This window comes from Conger conger, chromosome 7 (genome assembly GCF_963514075.1).
Source record: "Conger conger chromosome 7, fConCon1.1, whole genome shotgun sequence".
NCBI classification, from domain to species: domain Eukaryota; kingdom Metazoa; phylum Chordata; class Actinopteri; order Anguilliformes; family Congridae; genus Conger; species Conger conger.
The window spans coordinates 6,166,193-6,185,323 of NC_083766.1; the positions used below are offsets into that span (position 1 = coordinate 6,166,193).

General features: G+C 44.7%; 1 protein-coding gene across 2 annotated transcripts in view; it reads left to right on the forward strand.

The window, feature by feature from the left end:
* Positions 1-899: 899 nt before the first annotated feature.
* Positions 900-19,131, forward strand: part of LOC133132347 (unconventional myosin-VIIa-like) — a 38,345-nt gene continuing 20,113 nt past the window's right edge. For both annotated transcript variants that reach the window (XM_061247723.1, XM_061247724.1), the window contains exons 1-21: positions 900-917; positions 1,598-1,711; positions 2,022-2,174; positions 4,360-4,544; positions 5,050-5,171; positions 5,486-5,628; positions 5,716-5,829; positions 6,276-6,429; positions 7,541-7,617; positions 10,218-10,337; positions 10,555-10,697; positions 11,049-11,259; positions 11,475-11,610; positions 11,970-12,076; positions 13,781-13,918; positions 14,512-14,670; positions 15,271-15,363; positions 16,010-16,104; positions 16,704-16,788; positions 17,637-17,855; positions 18,329-18,646. In XM_061247723.1, the coding sequence (XP_061103707.1) occupies positions 900-917; positions 1,598-1,711; positions 2,022-2,174; positions 4,360-4,544; positions 5,050-5,171; positions 5,486-5,628; positions 5,716-5,829; positions 6,276-6,429; positions 7,541-7,617; positions 10,218-10,337; positions 10,555-10,697; positions 11,049-11,259; positions 11,475-11,610; positions 11,970-12,076; positions 13,781-13,918; positions 14,512-14,670; positions 15,271-15,363; positions 16,010-16,104; positions 16,704-16,788; positions 17,637-17,855; positions 18,329-18,646 (2,904 nt within the window). The remainder of the gene's footprint in view (positions 918-1,597; positions 1,712-2,021; positions 2,175-4,359; positions 4,545-5,049; positions 5,172-5,485; positions 5,629-5,715; positions 5,830-6,275; positions 6,430-7,540; positions 7,618-10,217; positions 10,338-10,554; positions 10,698-11,048; positions 11,260-11,474; positions 11,611-11,969; positions 12,077-13,780; positions 13,919-14,511; positions 14,671-15,270; positions 15,364-16,009; positions 16,105-16,703; positions 16,789-17,636; positions 17,856-18,328; positions 18,647-19,131) is intronic.

Below are 19,131 nucleotides of genomic sequence, written 5' to 3' on the forward strand. Positions count from 1 at the left end.
ATCTTTTTATCTCAACCCCAAATGTATTCACTTTATTGCAAAATCAAAAGAATTGGCATAGCTGTTCCAATACTTTTTGAGGGGACTGTAGATGCAGGTCATTCTAAAGGTTTCCCTTACTTTTCTTGCCACTGTAATGTCATCTATAACGCCCTTCAAATAATACTTTTTTGTGTGCAAACTGCTGGTTTACGTTTTTATGTTCTGGCAGTGGTAGGTAGAGCTGAGAATACCTTACAAAGTTGTGTCTTCACATTTAAAATGGAGTATCTAAATAAATAATGTGCCTATTTTGGATGTGACATGATTGCTCCTGGGATTTGTTACAAATGGCTGAATTTTAGGGCTGCTATAACAGCTGCCACTTTCCCTCCTGTCTCCTATATTTGATTTCATAATCAATTGACTTCAGATGGTGAGAAGTTCTCTCTCTCTCTCTGTTTCTCTCACTCTCTGTACCCAGTACTTACTCCATTCTCTGTTCCTTTCTGTTTGTATAATTAACCTGTGCCATTGATTCCATGTGAATGTGTTACCAGTGCGAGTGTAGCACTTGTGGGTGGTCGGAATTTGCTGTGCTGGGTTTATGTTGAGTACTAGATTACCTCATGGGCCTTCCAGTCTGCATGTGAGCAGGACAAGTGCGTGTGAAAAGGCTGTTTTTTTCCCCTTTCTCCGTTGAAAGCAGCAGGTCATATGACACACTGGATCAGGGGGTAAGACCCTGACTGTGTTCAGCACGGGGCGCCGTCCGTGTTTCTTCTCGCTGTGAAAGGGGATGGTGTGATGTTGCCGCATTCTTTGGGCCCGACCTGGTGTCCCAGCGGGGCTGACCTGTGACTCATCTCCTGCAGGGTCTCCCCATGGTGTCTTCTGATGTCCAGGAATAAACAGGAGCTATGGTCATTCTACAACAGGTACATAGCCAACCTTTTGTCATTTAAAGTCTGTCGTATCTGTTCATCACATAAATTGTAGATATTATAGATTTGATCAAATGTGATAATCTAGATAAAGAGCACTTTTCGTGAGCTACTTTTCAATTCTACTTTACATTTTTATACACTACTCTCTTGTAAGAAGAGAAGAGTGAGAAGAGACTGGTATGCACAGTTTTACACTTCCCTTTTGTAATACTATTTTGTAGAGCCAGGCAGCAAGATTCTTGATGATTTACCAACATGCTAAATTTGAATCTGTGATAATCCCTTAAGCGTGAAAGGAAGTTAACTCGCCCAGAAATCTGCTACGTAACATGAAGCTGTTGAAAAGCCTTAAAAGTTATCTTGGGACAAATGGGTTTATTGTCTTGTATGTGACGTGGATAGATAACTGCACAGCTCTGGAGTTCATTGTTTGGTATATGCTTCCAGTTACAGGACTTTCTGGTGCCTCTGAATGTCCATTGGCCACATATCTTGCCTGACATTTTCAGAAGATATCTTGGTGACAACAGAAGACAGATAGAGCTTTCAGTGTCGGCCTGTAATGAGATTAGTGGGCCCCCCCAGGTGCAAAATGAATAATGTGTAACTCAATCACTCCGAGTGGAGCATAATCGATCGTTTTTCCAAGCCTTAATTGGGTTTTATTCCAGGGGGACTATGTGTGGTTGGATCTGAAGACCAGCCGCGAGTTTGACGTCCCTGTTGGCGCTGTGGTCAAGTTATGTGAATCCGGACTGATCCAGGTTGTGGACGATGAGGGAAAGGTGAGGGACGGAGTGGAGCCAGTCTGGGTCGGCCGGTAGCGTAGAGGTTAAGGTCCATGACTGGGACCTGCAAGGTTGGTGGTTCGATCCCCAATGTAGTATCAATAAGATCCGCACAGCCGTTGGGCCCTTGAGCCCTTGAGCAAGGCCCTTAACCCTGCATTGCTCCAGGGGAGGATTGTCTCCTGCTTAGTCTAAATCAACTGTAAGTCGCTTTGCATAAAAGTGTCAGCCAAATGGACATGTAAATGTAATGCAATGTAATGTAATAATGTCCATGCTCTTGAAAATCTGCCCTTCTCTCGCCTAGGAGCACTGGATCTCACCCCAAAATGCCACCCACATTAAGCCCATGCACCCCACTTCGGTGCAGGGGGTGGAGGACATGATCCGTCTGGGGGACCTGAACGAGGCTGGGATCCTGCGCAACCTGCTCATTCGCTACGCGGAGCACGTCATCTATGTGAGTGTCAGAGGGACGGATGGTTACCCCGACACGTCCTTCCTTTCAGCATACTGGGCCTGTAGCGTAGTGGTTAAGGTACGTGAATGGGACCCGCAAGGTCGGTGGTTCGATCCCCGGTGTAGCCACAACAAGATCCGCACAGCCGTTGGGCCCTTGAGCAAGGCCCTTAACCAAGGCCCTTAACCCTGCATTGCTCCAGGGGAGGATTGTCTCCTGATTAGTCTAATCAACTGTAAGTCGCTTTGGATAAAAGCATCAGCCAAATTACATGTAATGCAATGTAATGTACTGGCTACTACACACAGCTGCCTATAAATGGGGCTGCCTTTATACACGTTTAAGACAGGGGTGTCAAACTGAATCCCCAGGGGGCCGCAGTGTCTGCGGGTTTCTGTGGTTGCCTTTCGATTAGCTGTCAATTAAGGCCTCGAGAACAGGGCGTGTGGATTCTTTAGCTAATCAAAGATTTAAATGAACCACAGGTGCCGGGAACAACCCGGAAACCAGCAGACACTGCGGCTGAAGAACATCCAAGTAACCAATTGCCACAGATACGCCACAAAACCACGAAGAACCATGTTCCAATTTAGCCTGCTTTGTAAAACTTGTATCCTATGCTCAGTGGATGCAGGTTATTGTCCTGCCCATTAAAATGAGTTGTTCAGTTTCAATAAGACGTATCTGGCTTTACATATATCAGCTCACGAACTAGCATACCACGGTTGGCAGCTAGAATACCCCGAGGACAACAATACAATACAACAATATCTACATATAACTATATATAAGTGCCATTGTAATCTATGGCCTACACACAAGGCTAATCGTGGTGGTGAGGTGGGGAGGGAAAGGTGCAGCCTGAAGAGATGAGTCTTCAGTCCGCGTTTGAAGGTGGTCAGAGGCTACTGAATGTCCCTGTGCTTAATCGACGTCCTGTGTGTTCTATCTCTTTCTCCGTGAAGACAAACTGTGGGGGGAGGGTGAGTACGGAGCCGTTCTGCGCTGCTGATCAAGCATCTGCTATTTAACGCATGAACGCATGTGCATTTGGAACAGCTTGCCAGGTCATGAGGCAAAAGGCCTGTGGCATGTTCAAGTCCGACGGTAGCAGCACAACGCTGGACTTGAATATCCGAGTTAAGATGGGCTGTATGGCCTGGTTTTATAATCGGTTATTCTCATGAAATACGACTGTCCCCGTATTTGCATTGTGTTCTGCCTGTGACCATAGTGCACGATGAAAATTTATTTGGAAATGTATCGTATTCTTGAACATTCCACTGGCCTCAGCTGTTCATAAATGAATGTGCTATGGCCTAATCTGAGTTCAGGTGATTTCGCTGAAATTATTATGTGCTTGTCTAACCATGTCTGAAAGAAGTCCTATTTGAGCGTGCACTTTCAAAATGATTTTAAGAAAATACAGTGCATTAAATGCTCATGTGTGACTGCAACTTAACAATAGTGATAGAAGCCATGAATCATAATACTGATGGGTAATATTTTATAAATATGTGCAAGTTATTATCGATGGCAATAACCATCAGTCAATCAATCAATGTAGTTCCAATGTTGTTTGTGTAGAAACCATTTGAACCGGGAATCGTGTTTGTCAGGCTACATTACTGGGTGCTGTATTTTTATTTTCAAACTGGCAGAAATATCAGCACATTTTAATTAGCGTTCTCTTGGCATTAGATCAATCATCATAGATAAACAAGATCTGCCACAGAGTAAATTAATTGTGGTATTGTAAGAAAATATTAGTTTCTCACCATCAATTATATGGATTAGGTAAACAGCATTGGAAGGAATTGATTTTCTTTTGGTAGTGGATTGATTATTACATAGGATTTGTATTACTAACAATATTCCCATAATTATTACATTCAATCCAATTAGATACAATTACTGCAATATTGAGTGTGTTCTTACTATTATCTACTGAAAATAATTGGTAGCAGATATACACTGTCCATGCTGTCCTGAATCGGTGGAGGATGAGCAATGGGGTGGGCTTGTCAATGCAGTTGGACGTTCCAAAATCCGAAAAGTTCCAAGTTCCTAAAAAGAATTATATGAAATGAGACATACCTATGTTGCTGAAGTCTCTCAAGCAAAATAACTCGGGTCGGGTCTTCATCTACCGTGCGAGTTTGATATTTGACCTCCGACCCCGTAGACTTACACGGGCTCGATCCTGGTGGCAGTGAATCCCTACCAGCTGCTGCCCATTTACACGGCCGAGCAGATCCGCCTCTACACCAACAAGAAGATCGGCGAGATGCCTCCTCACATTTTTGCCATCGCCGACAACTGCTACTTCAACATGCAGCGCAGCAGCAAGGACCAGTGCTGCATCATCAGGTACCGCACACGGTCCGCGCAAACAGTGACCATCTCATAACGGTGCTCTATCTTTTATTCATTGGAGAGAATCCGCTGCACGGTCGGCAGCCGCTGTTGCTGGAGAAAGTACAGTGCGTTCAACGGTGTATCGGATTCTCTCCGAGGAATTATCAACCGGTATTATAACTGGAACCCACAATTAATTATTAAGAAGTGAGTGTGTGGGGTGTCTCGGTGGCGCAGCCTGCAGAGCACTGACCGCATGCTCATTGTGAGCCGCGACGTCGACGGTTTGAATCCGACCGTCTGACAATTTGTCGCATGTCTTTCCCTCTCTCTCGCCCCCATTCTTCCTGTCTCTATATACTGTCCAATAAAGCTGAGAAAGGCCTAAAAAATATCTTAAAAAAAAAAAAAGAAGTGAGTATGTGTGTGTGTGTGTGTGTTTGCGCACACACACATGCACTTGTATGTGATAGCGCATGCATGTATTCATGAGTGTGCTGATGTGTCTTTCCTTCAGTGGTGAGTCAGGAGCGGGAAAGACAGAGAGCACTAAGCTGATTCTGCAGTTCCTTGCATCCATCAGCGGGCAGCACTCCTGGATCGAACAGCAGATCTTAGAGGCCAACCCCATACTAGAAGGTCAGGCCACTCACAGCTTTTATGCATGATTTCTTTTTTTTTGCTCAAATAGTTCTAGGTCAGACTCAAGCTTCGGGGTCATTGCGAGCTGTTTCAAGACCGACCCTCTGAACGAGGGATGAATCCTGAGGCAGTTCCTTTCCACATTCTCCAGAATAGTTTGTATGACCCAGAATATTCCATCTGAACCAATATACAATCATATTTTTCTGAAGCTGAAACTGAAATAAGGTATAATAACTGTATATAAATGTATTTTTTTAAACCAGTGTCGTGCTCTTCATGAATATCACTGTAATCTCCACTTTCTGTAGCTTTTGGCAATGCAAAGACCATTCGTAATGACAACTCCAGCCGTTTTGGAAAATACATCGATATACACTTCAACACGAAAGGAGCAATCGAGGGAGCCAAAATTGAGCAGTACCTGCTGGAGAAGTCCAGAGTATGCAGACAGGTAAGCTGGCAGTCGAATGGCCAATGCAATACCTTAATACTTTATATCAGAAAAATTATCTCTTGTGGTGATTGCATCTTCCACTAGGCTCAAGATGAGAGGAACTATCACATCTTCTACTGCATGCTGAAGGGAATGACTCCCGCCCAGAAAAACGACCTGAACCTTGGCCAGGCCACAGACTACACTTACCTCACCATGGTAAGGCCAACCGCTCATAACAGTGCTACACAACCTCACCATGGTAAGACCACCGCTCATAACAGCGCTACACAGCCTCACCATGGTAAGACCACCGCTCATAACAGTGCTACACAGCCTCACCATGGTAAGACCACCGCTCATAACAGTGCTACACAGCCTCACCATGGTAAGACCACCGCTCATAACAGCGCTACACAGCCTCACCATGGTAAGACCACCGCTCATAACAGTGCTACACAGCCTCACCATGGTGAGACAGTCACTTACAGTATAACCACCATCATCATGTTAAGAGAGGGCCACGTTGAGAGAAATGTCAACATCATGTTAAAGGGGCAGTGAGTGATGAATTATGGCTATACTGGCCAAACCATAAGAACCATATGTAAGGCGGGTCTTACGCGAAATCTGCGCATACATGTGAAATGGTTGGCTGTCTCCAGGGAAAGTGTACCGTGTGTGATGGACGTGATGACCTTAAGGACTACTCCAGCATCCTGGCTGCCATGAAGGTGTTGATGTTCACTGACACCGAGAACTGGGAGATCTCTAAACTGCTGGCTTCTATACTGCATATGGGCAACATTCGCTACAGAGGTAAGCTATTCGCACCACTGATAGTGCTCACCACACCATGGCCGGTGATACCTTTTTTGCTCTCTGATCTACCGTATGTAAAATAAAAATAAAAATAAATTTTAATTAAAAGAATTGCACTTATGATGACTATATGTTTAGAACAACACTTCATGTGTATTTTACTAGTTATGGATGTGATGCTTTAACTTGTGGAAGAACCTATGCACTTGTAAATCGCTTTGGATTAAAAGCGTCTGCCAAATGACAAAAATGTAAATGTATAATGCACACATCTGTATGCTATCAGACAGGCATATGTACCCTTTGATGAGTATACAGCAGAAAATAAAACCATTACACCGCAGTCAGTACTCAACAAGCTGTAAGTAAACTGTAAACTCAGCATCGAATATATCTACTGCTCCCTGGGGAATTTCGAGGAGATGAATTTAATGCTGCACTAAGTTACAATAGGCTGTTACTGTAAGTGATTCAGAATGATGCAATGCTGAGTACCGTGAGTGCATTCATTTTGCATTATAATCAATGAAGCTATATGACTGAAGGAAATGTCTGCCCACCACGACTGCTGTCTGCTCTGGCCCCACCGTGGTGGAACGACCTTCCTGTGGATGTCAGAACAGCAGAGTCTCTGACCACTTTCAAATGCAGACCTCCCTCCCTACCTCACCACCATGATTAGCCTTGTATCTGCCAAAGATTATAAGGGCACTTATATATAGTTTTATATAGATGTTGTTGTGTTGTATTGTATTAGATATTGTATTGTTGTACTCTGGGTATTCTAGCTGCCTACCGTGGTATGCTAGTTTGTAAGCTGATGTAATCTTCAAGGGTTTCGATTCTATCTGTATGGTCACGCTAGAACCATACTGTCCTCTAGGGTCCTCTTCACACTTGTTCCTGTGTTCGAACTGCACTTTGTTGTACGTCGCTCTGGACAAGAGTGTCTGCTAAATGATTTGTAATGTAATGTAATGTAATCAGGGCTGCCTGCACCTGCCCTTCAGGCATTGGCTGATGTTGATGTCTGTAATGCCGTGACAGACCTGTCTGTGATAACTGCCTCTGACTCGGCCCTCTCTGGTTTGGCTTCTCGCCCGCCCAGCTCGGACGTACGACAACCTGGATGCCTGTGCGGTGGTGCACTCTCCCGATTTTGTCACCGCAACGATGCTTCTGGAGGTGGGACCTAATCTGCCACGCACCTGTGCTGACTAAGAAAGTAGCTGAGAAATGTGAAGCTTTAGCCCGTCTCGACTGTGATTGATCTGAGTGAAAATTGCCGGGTGACCTTGTAAGAACAGTAAAAAATGACTGGAGAGTACAATTCAAAATGTAGAAATATATAGTTCAAAAATAATTCTCAGAGCATAAAGTAGGCCTTTATAAAAATGGCCTTTTTCTTGATTTTCATCATAACTGTGCTGCTTATCTAGAGCAAAGCAGTATGATTGCATGGAAAAATACAGTATGTTTCTGGTTGCAAACCAGCTTAATGGCAAGTGTACCATCCCCAGAACAAGGGTATCTGTACAGCTATTTTCTCCAGCTCTGGTAGGATTTTGTATATGTAGCACCTAAACATAAATAAGTGACTCTGGGCATATCCCCACCACACCCTGCATGTTTTTATTAATTCTTATAAAAGCCTTCTTTTTTTACCTGGCAGTAGGTAGTTGCATGAAATTAGCACCCAGATTTTGCAGTAGTTTGAATTATATTGTCTGTCCTCGCCCCCAAGTGGGGGGATGAGCTCCCCACTCCAATCAGAACAGTGGGGTCACCCTCCATCTTCTGGCACAGACTCAAAACACACCTATTTAGTCACTATTTAAACTAATTAAACTAACATGGGCGACATGGCTCAGGCAGTAAGAGCAGTTGTCTGGCAGTCGGAGGGTTGCCAGTTCGATCCCCCGCCCGGGCTGTGTTGAAGTGTCCCTGAGCAAGACACCTAACCCCCAAATGCTCCTGACGAGCTAGTCGGCGCCTTGCATGGCAGCCAATTGCCGTCAGTGTGTCGGTGTGTGAGTGTGTGTGTGAATGGGTGAATGAGAAGCATCAATTGTACAGCGCTTTGGATAAAGGCGCTATATAAATGCCAACCATTTACCATTAATTAAAGAATTTCCTATATACCTTAACCCATCTGCTTCCCAGGAATAATATATTATTTATTTCCCTCTTGCGCCTGACATCTAACTTTATGTTGCTAGAATATGTTTGATCTGCTACTATTGCTTGTGACCATACTGACGTACTGTCATCAGCTCTGCTTGTTGCCTAATCCTGGATGTATAATTTACAGTATAGAATCTGCTCTGGATAAGCTCTAAATGCCAAAATGCAAATGTGTGTTGTACACTTATGGCTTAATGAACGTGTCATTTTCATGTAAATTAGCAAGTAAAAAAAGCAAGTGACTTTGAATTTAGTCACATTCACTTCAAACAGCACAGCAGCTGAAGATCAATTGTGAAGTGTCTCCAGGGGATTGGCTTTTGAAGAGGGGCTATTCACATGACATGCAAGGGCAATTATCACCTCTTTGTAATGAATTGGCAATCATTTTTTGCCCCCAAAACCGACGGATCACAACCTTCAGTCCATCTCTATTCCATGCAGTCCCCTCCTGTCCCCAGTGTCCTTGGCTGTTCAATGCCATCTACCTCCGACCAGGGCTGTTTGATGGCTGTTCTGTGTGTTAGGCAGTGTTCTCATTAAAAGTGATGGTGCATATTCCAGCAGTGGCTCCTAGGTGTGTTTTCACAGAGTGTCTGGGCAGGGTATGGATAATAGGCACCATTACGGGGACACAAGATTGTCAGAACTGTGATAAGCATGGGTGAGAGAGAGCCATTGTCGCAGCATGAGTTCAGCACACTGTGAAAGGGGGAAGCAGGGGGAGGAGTCCATTATGAGGGGAACGGAGCTTCAGCGGGCTGATGCCCAGGTCAGACAGAGCCCTGCATGTATAATGGATGGACAGAGCCCACTTGTGGCAGACGTGAGATTGCACTTTTCATTTTCACTATCCCTGCTTTTTTTTTTTGGCAGATTGAATGTAATTATCCGTGGTATTAAATAAGATTTATTGTTCCATTCAGTGCAACCTTGTAACCTTGAAAAAGGAGGTGGTAATTGGCCCTTGCCAATTGAGTTAGTGCTAAACCATCTTGTGTTGGGACAATAAATATTTCATTTTATTTACTTCTCCTTTATTTAACCAAGTGAGTCCCAGTGAGATGGTCTTTTACAAGGGAGCCCTGGCCGGGAGATTACAACTTAAAATGACAATACAAAAGCGCAGCACAAATTACACATTTATACAGTCTCAACTAAAACAGCTGCAGACCTCAGTTTTTAACGTCTGAAGTCAACTTTTAAAATCACCCACTGGAATGAAGTGATCAAATTGAATATCTTTATAGAGCTGATTGCCAGACCATGGTGTGTAAAAACTAAACTAAAAGACGAGGGACAGTAAAGTAGCAGGTTGTGGGTTGTAGGAACATGTTTTCCAATTAAAAAATAGCCTTTATATATGAAAATATGACAATGAAGCCATCTGCGGTGGGATAATGAAGTCAGACCTGCCTTTTCATACAAACAACAACAATGATTATTTGAAATATTCATATAGTTAAAATATATATAACAGAGTTATTGAGCTATGCCCTGCTGGTAGTATAAAAAGCGAAATCTGAAAGTTGTGACTAATTTCAGTTGTTATTTGACGGGACATTCTTGATGTTCATTATGTTTTTCTGTGTTCCGTGAAGGTGGAACCTAGGGCTGTGATGAACTGTTTGACTACCCGCACCCTCTTTACCCGGGGAGAGTCCGTATCCACCCCCCTCAGCATGGACCAGGCCTTGGATGTCCGGGACGCCTTTGTAAAGGTCAGCCCCTCCGCCCTCTTCCCCACCAGAGGAAAGGTGTGGTGGATATCAGTTCCTGAATTTAGTCAACAAATCAAAAATCGGACATGATCAGTTACAGATGTTTTCATGAACTGCATCCATAGTTCCTACAGTAGGTCAAGAGCACATGGGTTTGTTCATAAGCGAAATGAAAAAAGCACAAAGCAGAAAAAAGTTATGTTCTCTTACCTTCCAGGGAATTTATGGAAGATTGTTTGTGTGGATTGTGGACAAGATCAACGCTGCCACCAACAAGCCGCCCACCAGTGAGACCCAATCGGTGAGGAAATCCATTGGCCTCCTGGACATCTTTGGGTTTGAGAACTTCACCATCAATAGGTGGGTCTAAAGTAAATAGGTGTTTTGTGCTTTGTAGGGTGACTGGCCTCTGCTCACTCCACCTAGTGTAGTAAATTCTTTTGGATTGTTTTTTCTTTTTGTTTGGATATTTAATTTTAACTCTGTGTTCATCCAGTGTATCTACTGTATTCATGTCATGTTTTAACAGCTTGACATGATAGTTGAATATTGCACTGCATTTCCAATCAAGCAAACACTTCCGAAAGTTATAACTTTTATAACTTAACGTGAATAACTCAAGGCTTGCTGCGGTGCAATTTGACCTGATAATCCCATCGAGCATCATTTATTATGAAATATTGCTATTTTGCTTTTCCTCCTCGTGTACAGTTTTGAGCAGCTGTGCATCAACTTTGCCAATGAGAATCTGCAGCAGTTCTTCGTGCGGCACGTGTTCAAGCTGGAGCAGGAGGAGTACAATCTGGAGAACATCAACTGGCAGCACATCGAGTTCACCGACAACCAGGATGCCCTCGACATGATCGCCATCAAGCCGATGAACATCATCTCCCTAATTGATGAAGAGAGCAAATTCCCCAAGGTACCGCTCAGGGTTCATCCAGAGTTCTGCATTGTTCTTGATTTACAACCAAGAGGTATTTGCTCCAGTTGGAGGGGAGATAAGCATAGCCCTCATAGAGAGAGAAACAGTTCCTCTGAGTCAAGGAAGGAATCATAGTCTCCTCCACTGATATGCAGCAAATTCATGTTAACATGCTGTTACATACATAACATATATCTTGTGTGTGCTTGCAGGGTTCAGACACCACCATGCTCTACAAGCTAAACTCTCAGCACAAACTCAACCCAAACTACATCCCCCCAAAAAACAACTATGAGACTCAATTCGGCATCCAGCACTTTGCCGGGGTGGTTCACTATGAGACCAGAGGTACTGGGTGACATCTTGCTTTGTTGTATAAGAATACTTGCCTCATCACGTCTGGCAGATTGAAGGCATGCCGTGTACCTGGGCCATCGGCTCTGAGCAGTCCAGCACAGTTTTTGCACGGCTCAGCTCGGAATGAAGGAGGGAAGATAAGCTTGCAGGATGAGTCTCAGAACACCAGCATGCTTATCTCCGCTGAGGTTAAGGGAAGATGTGGCCACAGTGGGTCAGGGCGACAAATACAAATGAACAAATTAATTAGGGGAGAAAAACTTAACATAATATTTTTGTTGGAAGAAAATACTGAAACATTGGCTCACACCTATACTTTTGTAAATGAATACACCATTCATTATTTTTAGGCTTTCTGGAGAAGAACAGAGACAGCCTCCATGGTGACATCATCCAACTGGTTCATTCCTCCAAGAACAAGTTCATCAAGCAGATTTTCCAGGCCGATGTTGCCATGGTAACGACCATTACCATAGTGATTGTGTCAGGAAATATTTTCAGTGATCTATTGGGTGACCTGGTCAAAACATGCCTAAATAATTAGACTTGACAATAAGCCTCTCAGTTAACAATAATACATTTATAATACTTTCATTGTCTCACACATAACAATCTCATGTTTAAATCTGTTAACACTGGCTCTTTCTCCTGTTTCTCTGTGTAAAATCTGACATCAGTTTCTGTGTGGCTGTCTGCAGCCTTCCACCCCTCTGCCAAAGGTAAAAGACATCCCAGTTAGCTTTCTTTCCTACTACCCCATTAGCCCATTAGCATCATGTACCTTCCCTTCCCCTGTGGCCATGGCCGACTACAGTATAACACAACCTCTCCGATCTCACCTTGCCCCAAGTGTTTTTTCCCCAACTGATTCAGGGTCAGCATATCTATTTAAAATCTCATAAGTTATCACGGTGTATAACAGTTGGATACTGGTTGAGGATAGAACCTTGGGTGTTGGTCAACCACACCTGCTGCAGTGCTCAATCCCAATAAAACCTTGTCATTGCTTGAGGAATGAATGATGGAGATAGCATATTTACTGGACTTACTGTACTGATTTAATATCCTAAAACTGGGTTTCCTCCAGACAAAATATTAGGAGGAAGTGCCTCAGGTAAGCAGCCAAAGCATATTCTCTTGGTGTAGACTACGCCCGACCTAATGAAAACATGGACACACGCTGGCAATTTTATTAACTAGCACACAGGAATGGTTCAACATAAAAGCATGGAGATGAGTCAGAGGTTTTATTGATTTCATTTGAATGTTGAATTCACAAATCCTCTGCTATTAAAACCTGGGTAAACAATGCAGAAGTTAGTGGCCATTTAAAGTCATATATATTTTTATTCTCCCTACAAGATTGTTGTTTACAAAATGGTTAGATGCTTATGTTTTGCTGAACTTGAATGTGGGACTCTCAAAGAGACACATGTTTTGTGTGTTTATATTAAGAGCTCTGTTCCTTCTAGTACTTACAACCATGACCCCCCCCCCCCCCCATGTTTTCAGTTAAGGTCGCCCTGTGGAAACCACACTGTTAGGGTCTGGACAGCGTTCATTACTGTCCTGATTCTGCTAATGTAATTTGTTCTCCTCCAGTTTACAAAAACGACTTTTGTTCCATGATATTCTACTACACTGGTGTCTTTGAAATATTATGGTCGTAACAGTAATTGGAGCTGAAATATTTTCTGGGCAAATGCTAGTCATGAAAACCACAGATTTGTGGAAGTAATTTAGTGACTGGGAGCCTCTTTCTGCCTCTGAAGAGTTGCCTTCGGAAACTCTGCTCTAAGCTTTTCCCATTGAGTTTTCATATTCAGGATAGGAGAAAATGTACCCTTCGAAAGCTCAAAGAAATAGCACTCATGTCCCTTGTATTTTAACATCCATGATTAAGTTCCCTTTGTACGTAGCAATAATAAAGACAGAATGACAGGGAGAAAGGGAGGGGCTGGGAGGAAGATAAAGGGGAAAGATGGAAATGAGCAAAAGAATAGGCAATGAAAGAGGGAAGAGAGTCATGGGAAAGAGAGCAGAGGTGGAAAAAGTACTCAGAGCGGTAGTCATTCTGGGCGGAACCCCCCCCCTCCACCCCCGTGCCTCCCCTTCCTGGCTCCCCCGTTCTCCTGAGGTCGTCTCTGTCGTGCGAATGCAGGGCGTAGAGACGAGGAAGCGCTCGCCGACGCTCAGCAGCCAGTTCAAGCGCTCCCTGGAGCTGCTGATGAAGACGCTTGGCGCGTGCCAGCCCTTCTTCGTGCGCTGCATCAAACCCAACGAGTTCAAGAAGCCCATGGTGAGTCCCCCCTCCCCCCCCCCCCCCCGGCAGTCTGCGGTCACGGCGATGCGTTTTACGGACGGGATCGCAGCACGGGTTTGTGGTTGAACGGGGGGGGGGGGGGGGAGACCATGTCTCCTGCTTAGTCTAATCAACTGTACGTGGCTCTGCATAAGGGCGTCTGCCAAAATGCCATTAATGTAATGTAATGTCATGTAATGTAATGTAACGGAACTGAAAGTTTGTCTGCTAAAACACGGCGTGTAGGGGTCCACCCCCGTTCTCAGGTGGGGGAACGCCTGCCACAGAGCGCTTGAGTTGAAGACGTCGCACGCTGCTGAAGTTGCCGTGGTGTTGAGGCCTCGGTGTTGCGCCCGCAGTGTTGCGGCCGCGGTGTTGAGGCCGCGGTGTTGTGGCCGCGGTGTTGCGGCCGCGGTGTTGTGGCCGCGGTGTTGAGGCCGCGGTGTTGAGGCTGCGGTGTTGCGCCCGCGGTGTTGTGGCCGCGGTGTTGAGGCCGCGGTGTTGTGGCCGCGGTGTTGAGGCCGCGGTGTTGAGGCCGCGGTGTTGAGGCCGCGGGACGCCGCCGTGCCCCTTCGTTTCCGCCCCTGCAGCTCTTCGATCGCGACCTGTGCGTCCGCCAGCTGCGCTACTCTGGCATGATGGAGACCATTCGGATCCGCCGAGCCGGGTACCCCATACGCCACACCTTCGCGGAGTTCGTGGAGCGCTACCGTGTCCTTGTGCCCGGGGTCAACCCTGCCCACAAACAGGTGAGTGTGCTCTCCGCTGTCATGTGAGAATCCACATACATTCCCCAACATTCGCTCTTCCGTCATAAGCTTACTTGCCAACTTAACCACACACAACAAAAAAAATAAGAAGTCAAATATTTTGTGTTTTATATATCTTGTCATGACATGTAATGTTAAAATGATTGCATGTACACATTATATGTGCACAGTTATGGTCAGTCTCAACAGTTCATTTATGGGGTTATAGTCAGTCTCACAGTTCAGTTATGGGGTTATGGTCAGTCTCAACAGTTCAGTTCTGGGGTTATGGTCAGTCTCAACAGTTCAATTATGGGGTTATGGTCAGTCTCAACAGTTCAGTTATGGGGTTATGGTTAGTCTCACAGTTCAGTTCTGGGGTTATGGTCAGTCTCAACAGTTCAATTATGGGGTTATGGTCAGTCTCAACAGTTCAGTTATGGGGTTATGGTCAGTCTCAACAGTTCAGTTACAGGGTTATGGTCAGTCTCAACAGTTCACTTACGGGGTTATGGTCAGTCTCAACAGTTCAGTTATGTGGTTATGAACAGGAGATCATGTAGCTTGGATATGTACTCTCAAAATTGTGATGTTTTGCAGGAGGACCTCCGTGGAACTTGTCAACGCATTGCAGAACGTGTCCTGGAGAAAGATGGTGACTGGCAGATTGGGAAGACCAAGATCTTTCTCAAGGTGACATTTTGTCTGCTGTAATGTTTAATTGTTGGATTTCCATATCGACGGGCAGATGTGCATCTGAGGCCAAGCCATGACGTGTGTTTCCTTAACCTGTCGGCCTGATTGGTCTAAAGGCATTGCTGTAAACTGATTGGTCTAAAGGCATTGCTGTAAACTGATTGGTCTAAAGGCATTGCTGTAAACTGATTGTAGGTAGCTGTAGATTTTTTTTGTTTGTTTTTTCAAAATTCTAAATGTTATGTAATCTAGGACGAGGCTTTATCTGTCTTGCACTTTTTAACAATAAAAACATCTTTCTTGCTGACTGATTAACTGTTCATAATGCTTGGCACAGGAAATGCCTTCCTACAAGGCTAGAGAGCAACAGTCACTCTTCCAAACAGGAAATGGCCTCACAGACTGTACTGGAAGAGTATCATGGTTGTCACAAATATGACCCTAATTATATGAGCTGACTGTGGATTAGATTACACTTTTTACAAAATTCTACTAAGGGTATGATGGGAGGGTAAGACAAAGATCAGTTTTCTGTGAATAGAAAATACGTCAAGCATATCTGTGAAGCATTATTGGATGGCTCAGAAGAATCATGGTATGAAGGGAACCTGTTTTTTTATATCTTGTTTTAAAATCTTCACAGGATCACCATGACATGCTGCTGGAGATTGAGCGGGACAGGACTATCACTGACAAGGTTGTTCTCATTCAAAAGGCAGTGCGGTGTTTCAGACAAAGGTGAGAGAAGCAAGAGGGCGGGGAGTGCATGGGATACATTACATTAATGGGATTTGGCAGATGCTCTTATCCTCTCAAGCAGCCACTGCTCTTCCATGAGGATGAGGGAGATCAGCTGGTGGGTTCTCCAATGACCTGGGCTACCATCTACACCTGCACATCACTGCATCAGTTCCATATCTATCGGCACACAAGCTTCTTATCCTGTGTAATACTGCACACAGTTATGGACATTACATTACATTAATGGGATTTGGCAGACGCTCTTATCCAGAGTGACGTACAGTTGATTAGACTAAGCAGGAGACAATCCTCTCCTGGAACGTTGCAGGGCCTTGCTGAAGGGCCCAATGGCTGTGTGGATGTTATTGTGGCTACACCAGGATTAGAAACACCGACCTTGCGGGTCCCAGTCATGTACCTTCACCACTACTCTACAGGCCACCCCCTATTACAACCTTTCCATTTTTGCAAAACTATTCATAATATTGCTCAAGTTGACTGATTCCGCTCGTAACCCATCCATCACCCCAAACACAACCTCTGATCCTAATAAATTCAGTGCTAATGTAATATATTCATTTTCATTTTCCTCACAGAACTCACTTTCTGAAGATGAAAAAATCTGTGATTTTGATCCAGAAAATCTGGAGAGGGTACTCCTGCAGACGAAACTACAGTGCAGTAAGTCATGCTCTCGCTTGTTACTGTGTATTCTGTGAGTTTCACTGTCTTTTTGGTTTTCCTCAACAGTCTGTGAACTCCATCTGCATCTACTGATTAATTGTCCACTGTCTTTTCATCTGTTCCACTGTTGAACACCCTAGCCTAGCCTACATCTACTCTAATGATGACTGCACACAGGTATTCAATTTCCATTACATGATTACCCACAACCAGTCTGTATTGCATAACACAGTGCATTCTGGTGTCCACCCACTAATATAGACCACACTTTGCCAGAATTGTTTTTATTTTTATTCTTGTTTTTTAAGTGGTGGTAGCATGCCGTTTGCCAAGTGCCCTCAGGTGTTCAGAACAGCCACAAATAGAAGTAGCATTACTGTAACATCATCCTCCGAAAATACTTTCAGCTTGTTTGTTAATTCACAAGAATCAGTCATTCTTTCCAGGGTGAACTGGCTTTGTAAACATGGGAAAAAGATCCGAAAAGAACTGAAATAAACTAAGCAGCTAAACATCCAGTAGACAGTAGACAAGTTATGTGTTTCAGTCAATCCCACAAATAATCCAATAGAATCAGTTCAATTTAACCTCATCATATGTCTTTTCTGAGGCAGATCAATGAAGAATTTGAGGCATATAATTGAGTGGAGTTGAACAACAGATTTTCACAAACTATTTACGTACTTTAAGTTAAAACAGCGCAGTAAATCATGTAGTAATTACCACTACCCCCCCCCCCCCCCTCAAAACGTGCTGTCTCAGCTCTGCTTTCTAACCACATATCACTGTCTTTGTCTTTGTGTGTGTGTGTGTGTGTGTGTGTGTGTGTGTGTGTGTTTGTACAGATGCAGATCGGCTTCTTGCGGCTGCAGGCCCTTTTCAGATCCCGTAAGCTGTACAGAACCTACCGGTCCGCTCGGAACCACATCACCCACCTTCAGGCGTGCTGCCGAGGTTTTCTGGTGAGGCAGGTCTTCCATCGCCAGCTGTGGGCTGTCGTCACCATTCAGGCGTACGTCCGTGGAATGATTACACGCAGGCTGTGCAAGCAGCTGAAGGCTGAGGCACGTATTGGAACATTCATAACTCTACATAAAGTCATTATAAACCATAAAGTGACATGGTGTGGCCGATGAAAAATGGCTAGCATTCGTGCTGTGACACAGTGCACACAGCATTATGAATTAAAGTGGACCATCGTGTCCTTGCCGAAGACTTCAAAACCCAAGATTAACTGATAAAAATAGCTATTAGCGCGATGAGATTTATTGTCCGCTGTCCCGTCTGGGTACTCAGTCATTAGATGATTTCGAAAAAAGCACCGTTCATCTTACCATGTCAGCCTTCCATCATGGTGAGAGATGGGAATTGCGTTTGATCCATTTTTTAAAGTTAATGATAATAATTTGGAGGCTGAGCTATACAGGGTTTACACCCCGCTGTCTACTGAAAGGCTATTTTTAGGGTTCCTCGTACCTGAAAGCCTCTGTGTTCAAGGTGAGTGAAGATGAACCCCCCTCTCCCTGCATCTGCGCAGTACCAGCGTCGCCTCGCAGCGGAGCAGTTACGTCTGGCCGAGGAGGAGAAGCTCCTGAACCTGATGACCGCCAGGAGGGCCAAAGCGGAGGCCGAGAGGAAGCACCAGGAGCGCCTGGCGGAGCTCGCCCGGGAGGAGGCGGAGCGCAAGAGGCGGACGCAAGAGGAGGCGCTCAGGAAGCAGGAGATCATGGAGGAGATGGAGAAGGCCAAGCAGGAGCCTGTCAATGACTCCGACATGGTGGACAAGATGTTCGGCTTCCTGGGCTCCACCAACTCCTTCCCTGGCCAGGAGGGACAGGCCCCGGATGGCTTTGAGGTAACATATGGCCGAGGGTCACTGGGATGCAGTTAATGGGACTATCTATATCTCAGGTTATGCTTATATACACCCAGCGAGCACTTTATTAGGTATTTATTAGACTTATTTTTTCGACTAATGAAGTCATCTGCTGCTGTAGCCTATCCACTTGTGGGTTTGACTAATATTCCATCTTCAGGCATAATCGTGGCCATGTGCAAACTACAAGCATGTATGCTTAGCACCGTGTGAAATGGCATTTAAGAGGCAGCATGAGGAGGGAACACTCTGACCACAACACTGGCACCAGAGCTAGCTAGATAGCTGTTGTATCCAGACTGGGGAGGCGAGGAATGCTTGCCCTACAGTAGCTAACATCTGGGCTCCAGTTGGAATTTGTTAGAGCGTGGATATTTCTGGTCCATGATGAGTGAGAACACTCTCTGAGACCGGAAAAGCAGGGACTGGACACAGTTCCACAGTCACTGGTAATATAAATGGTA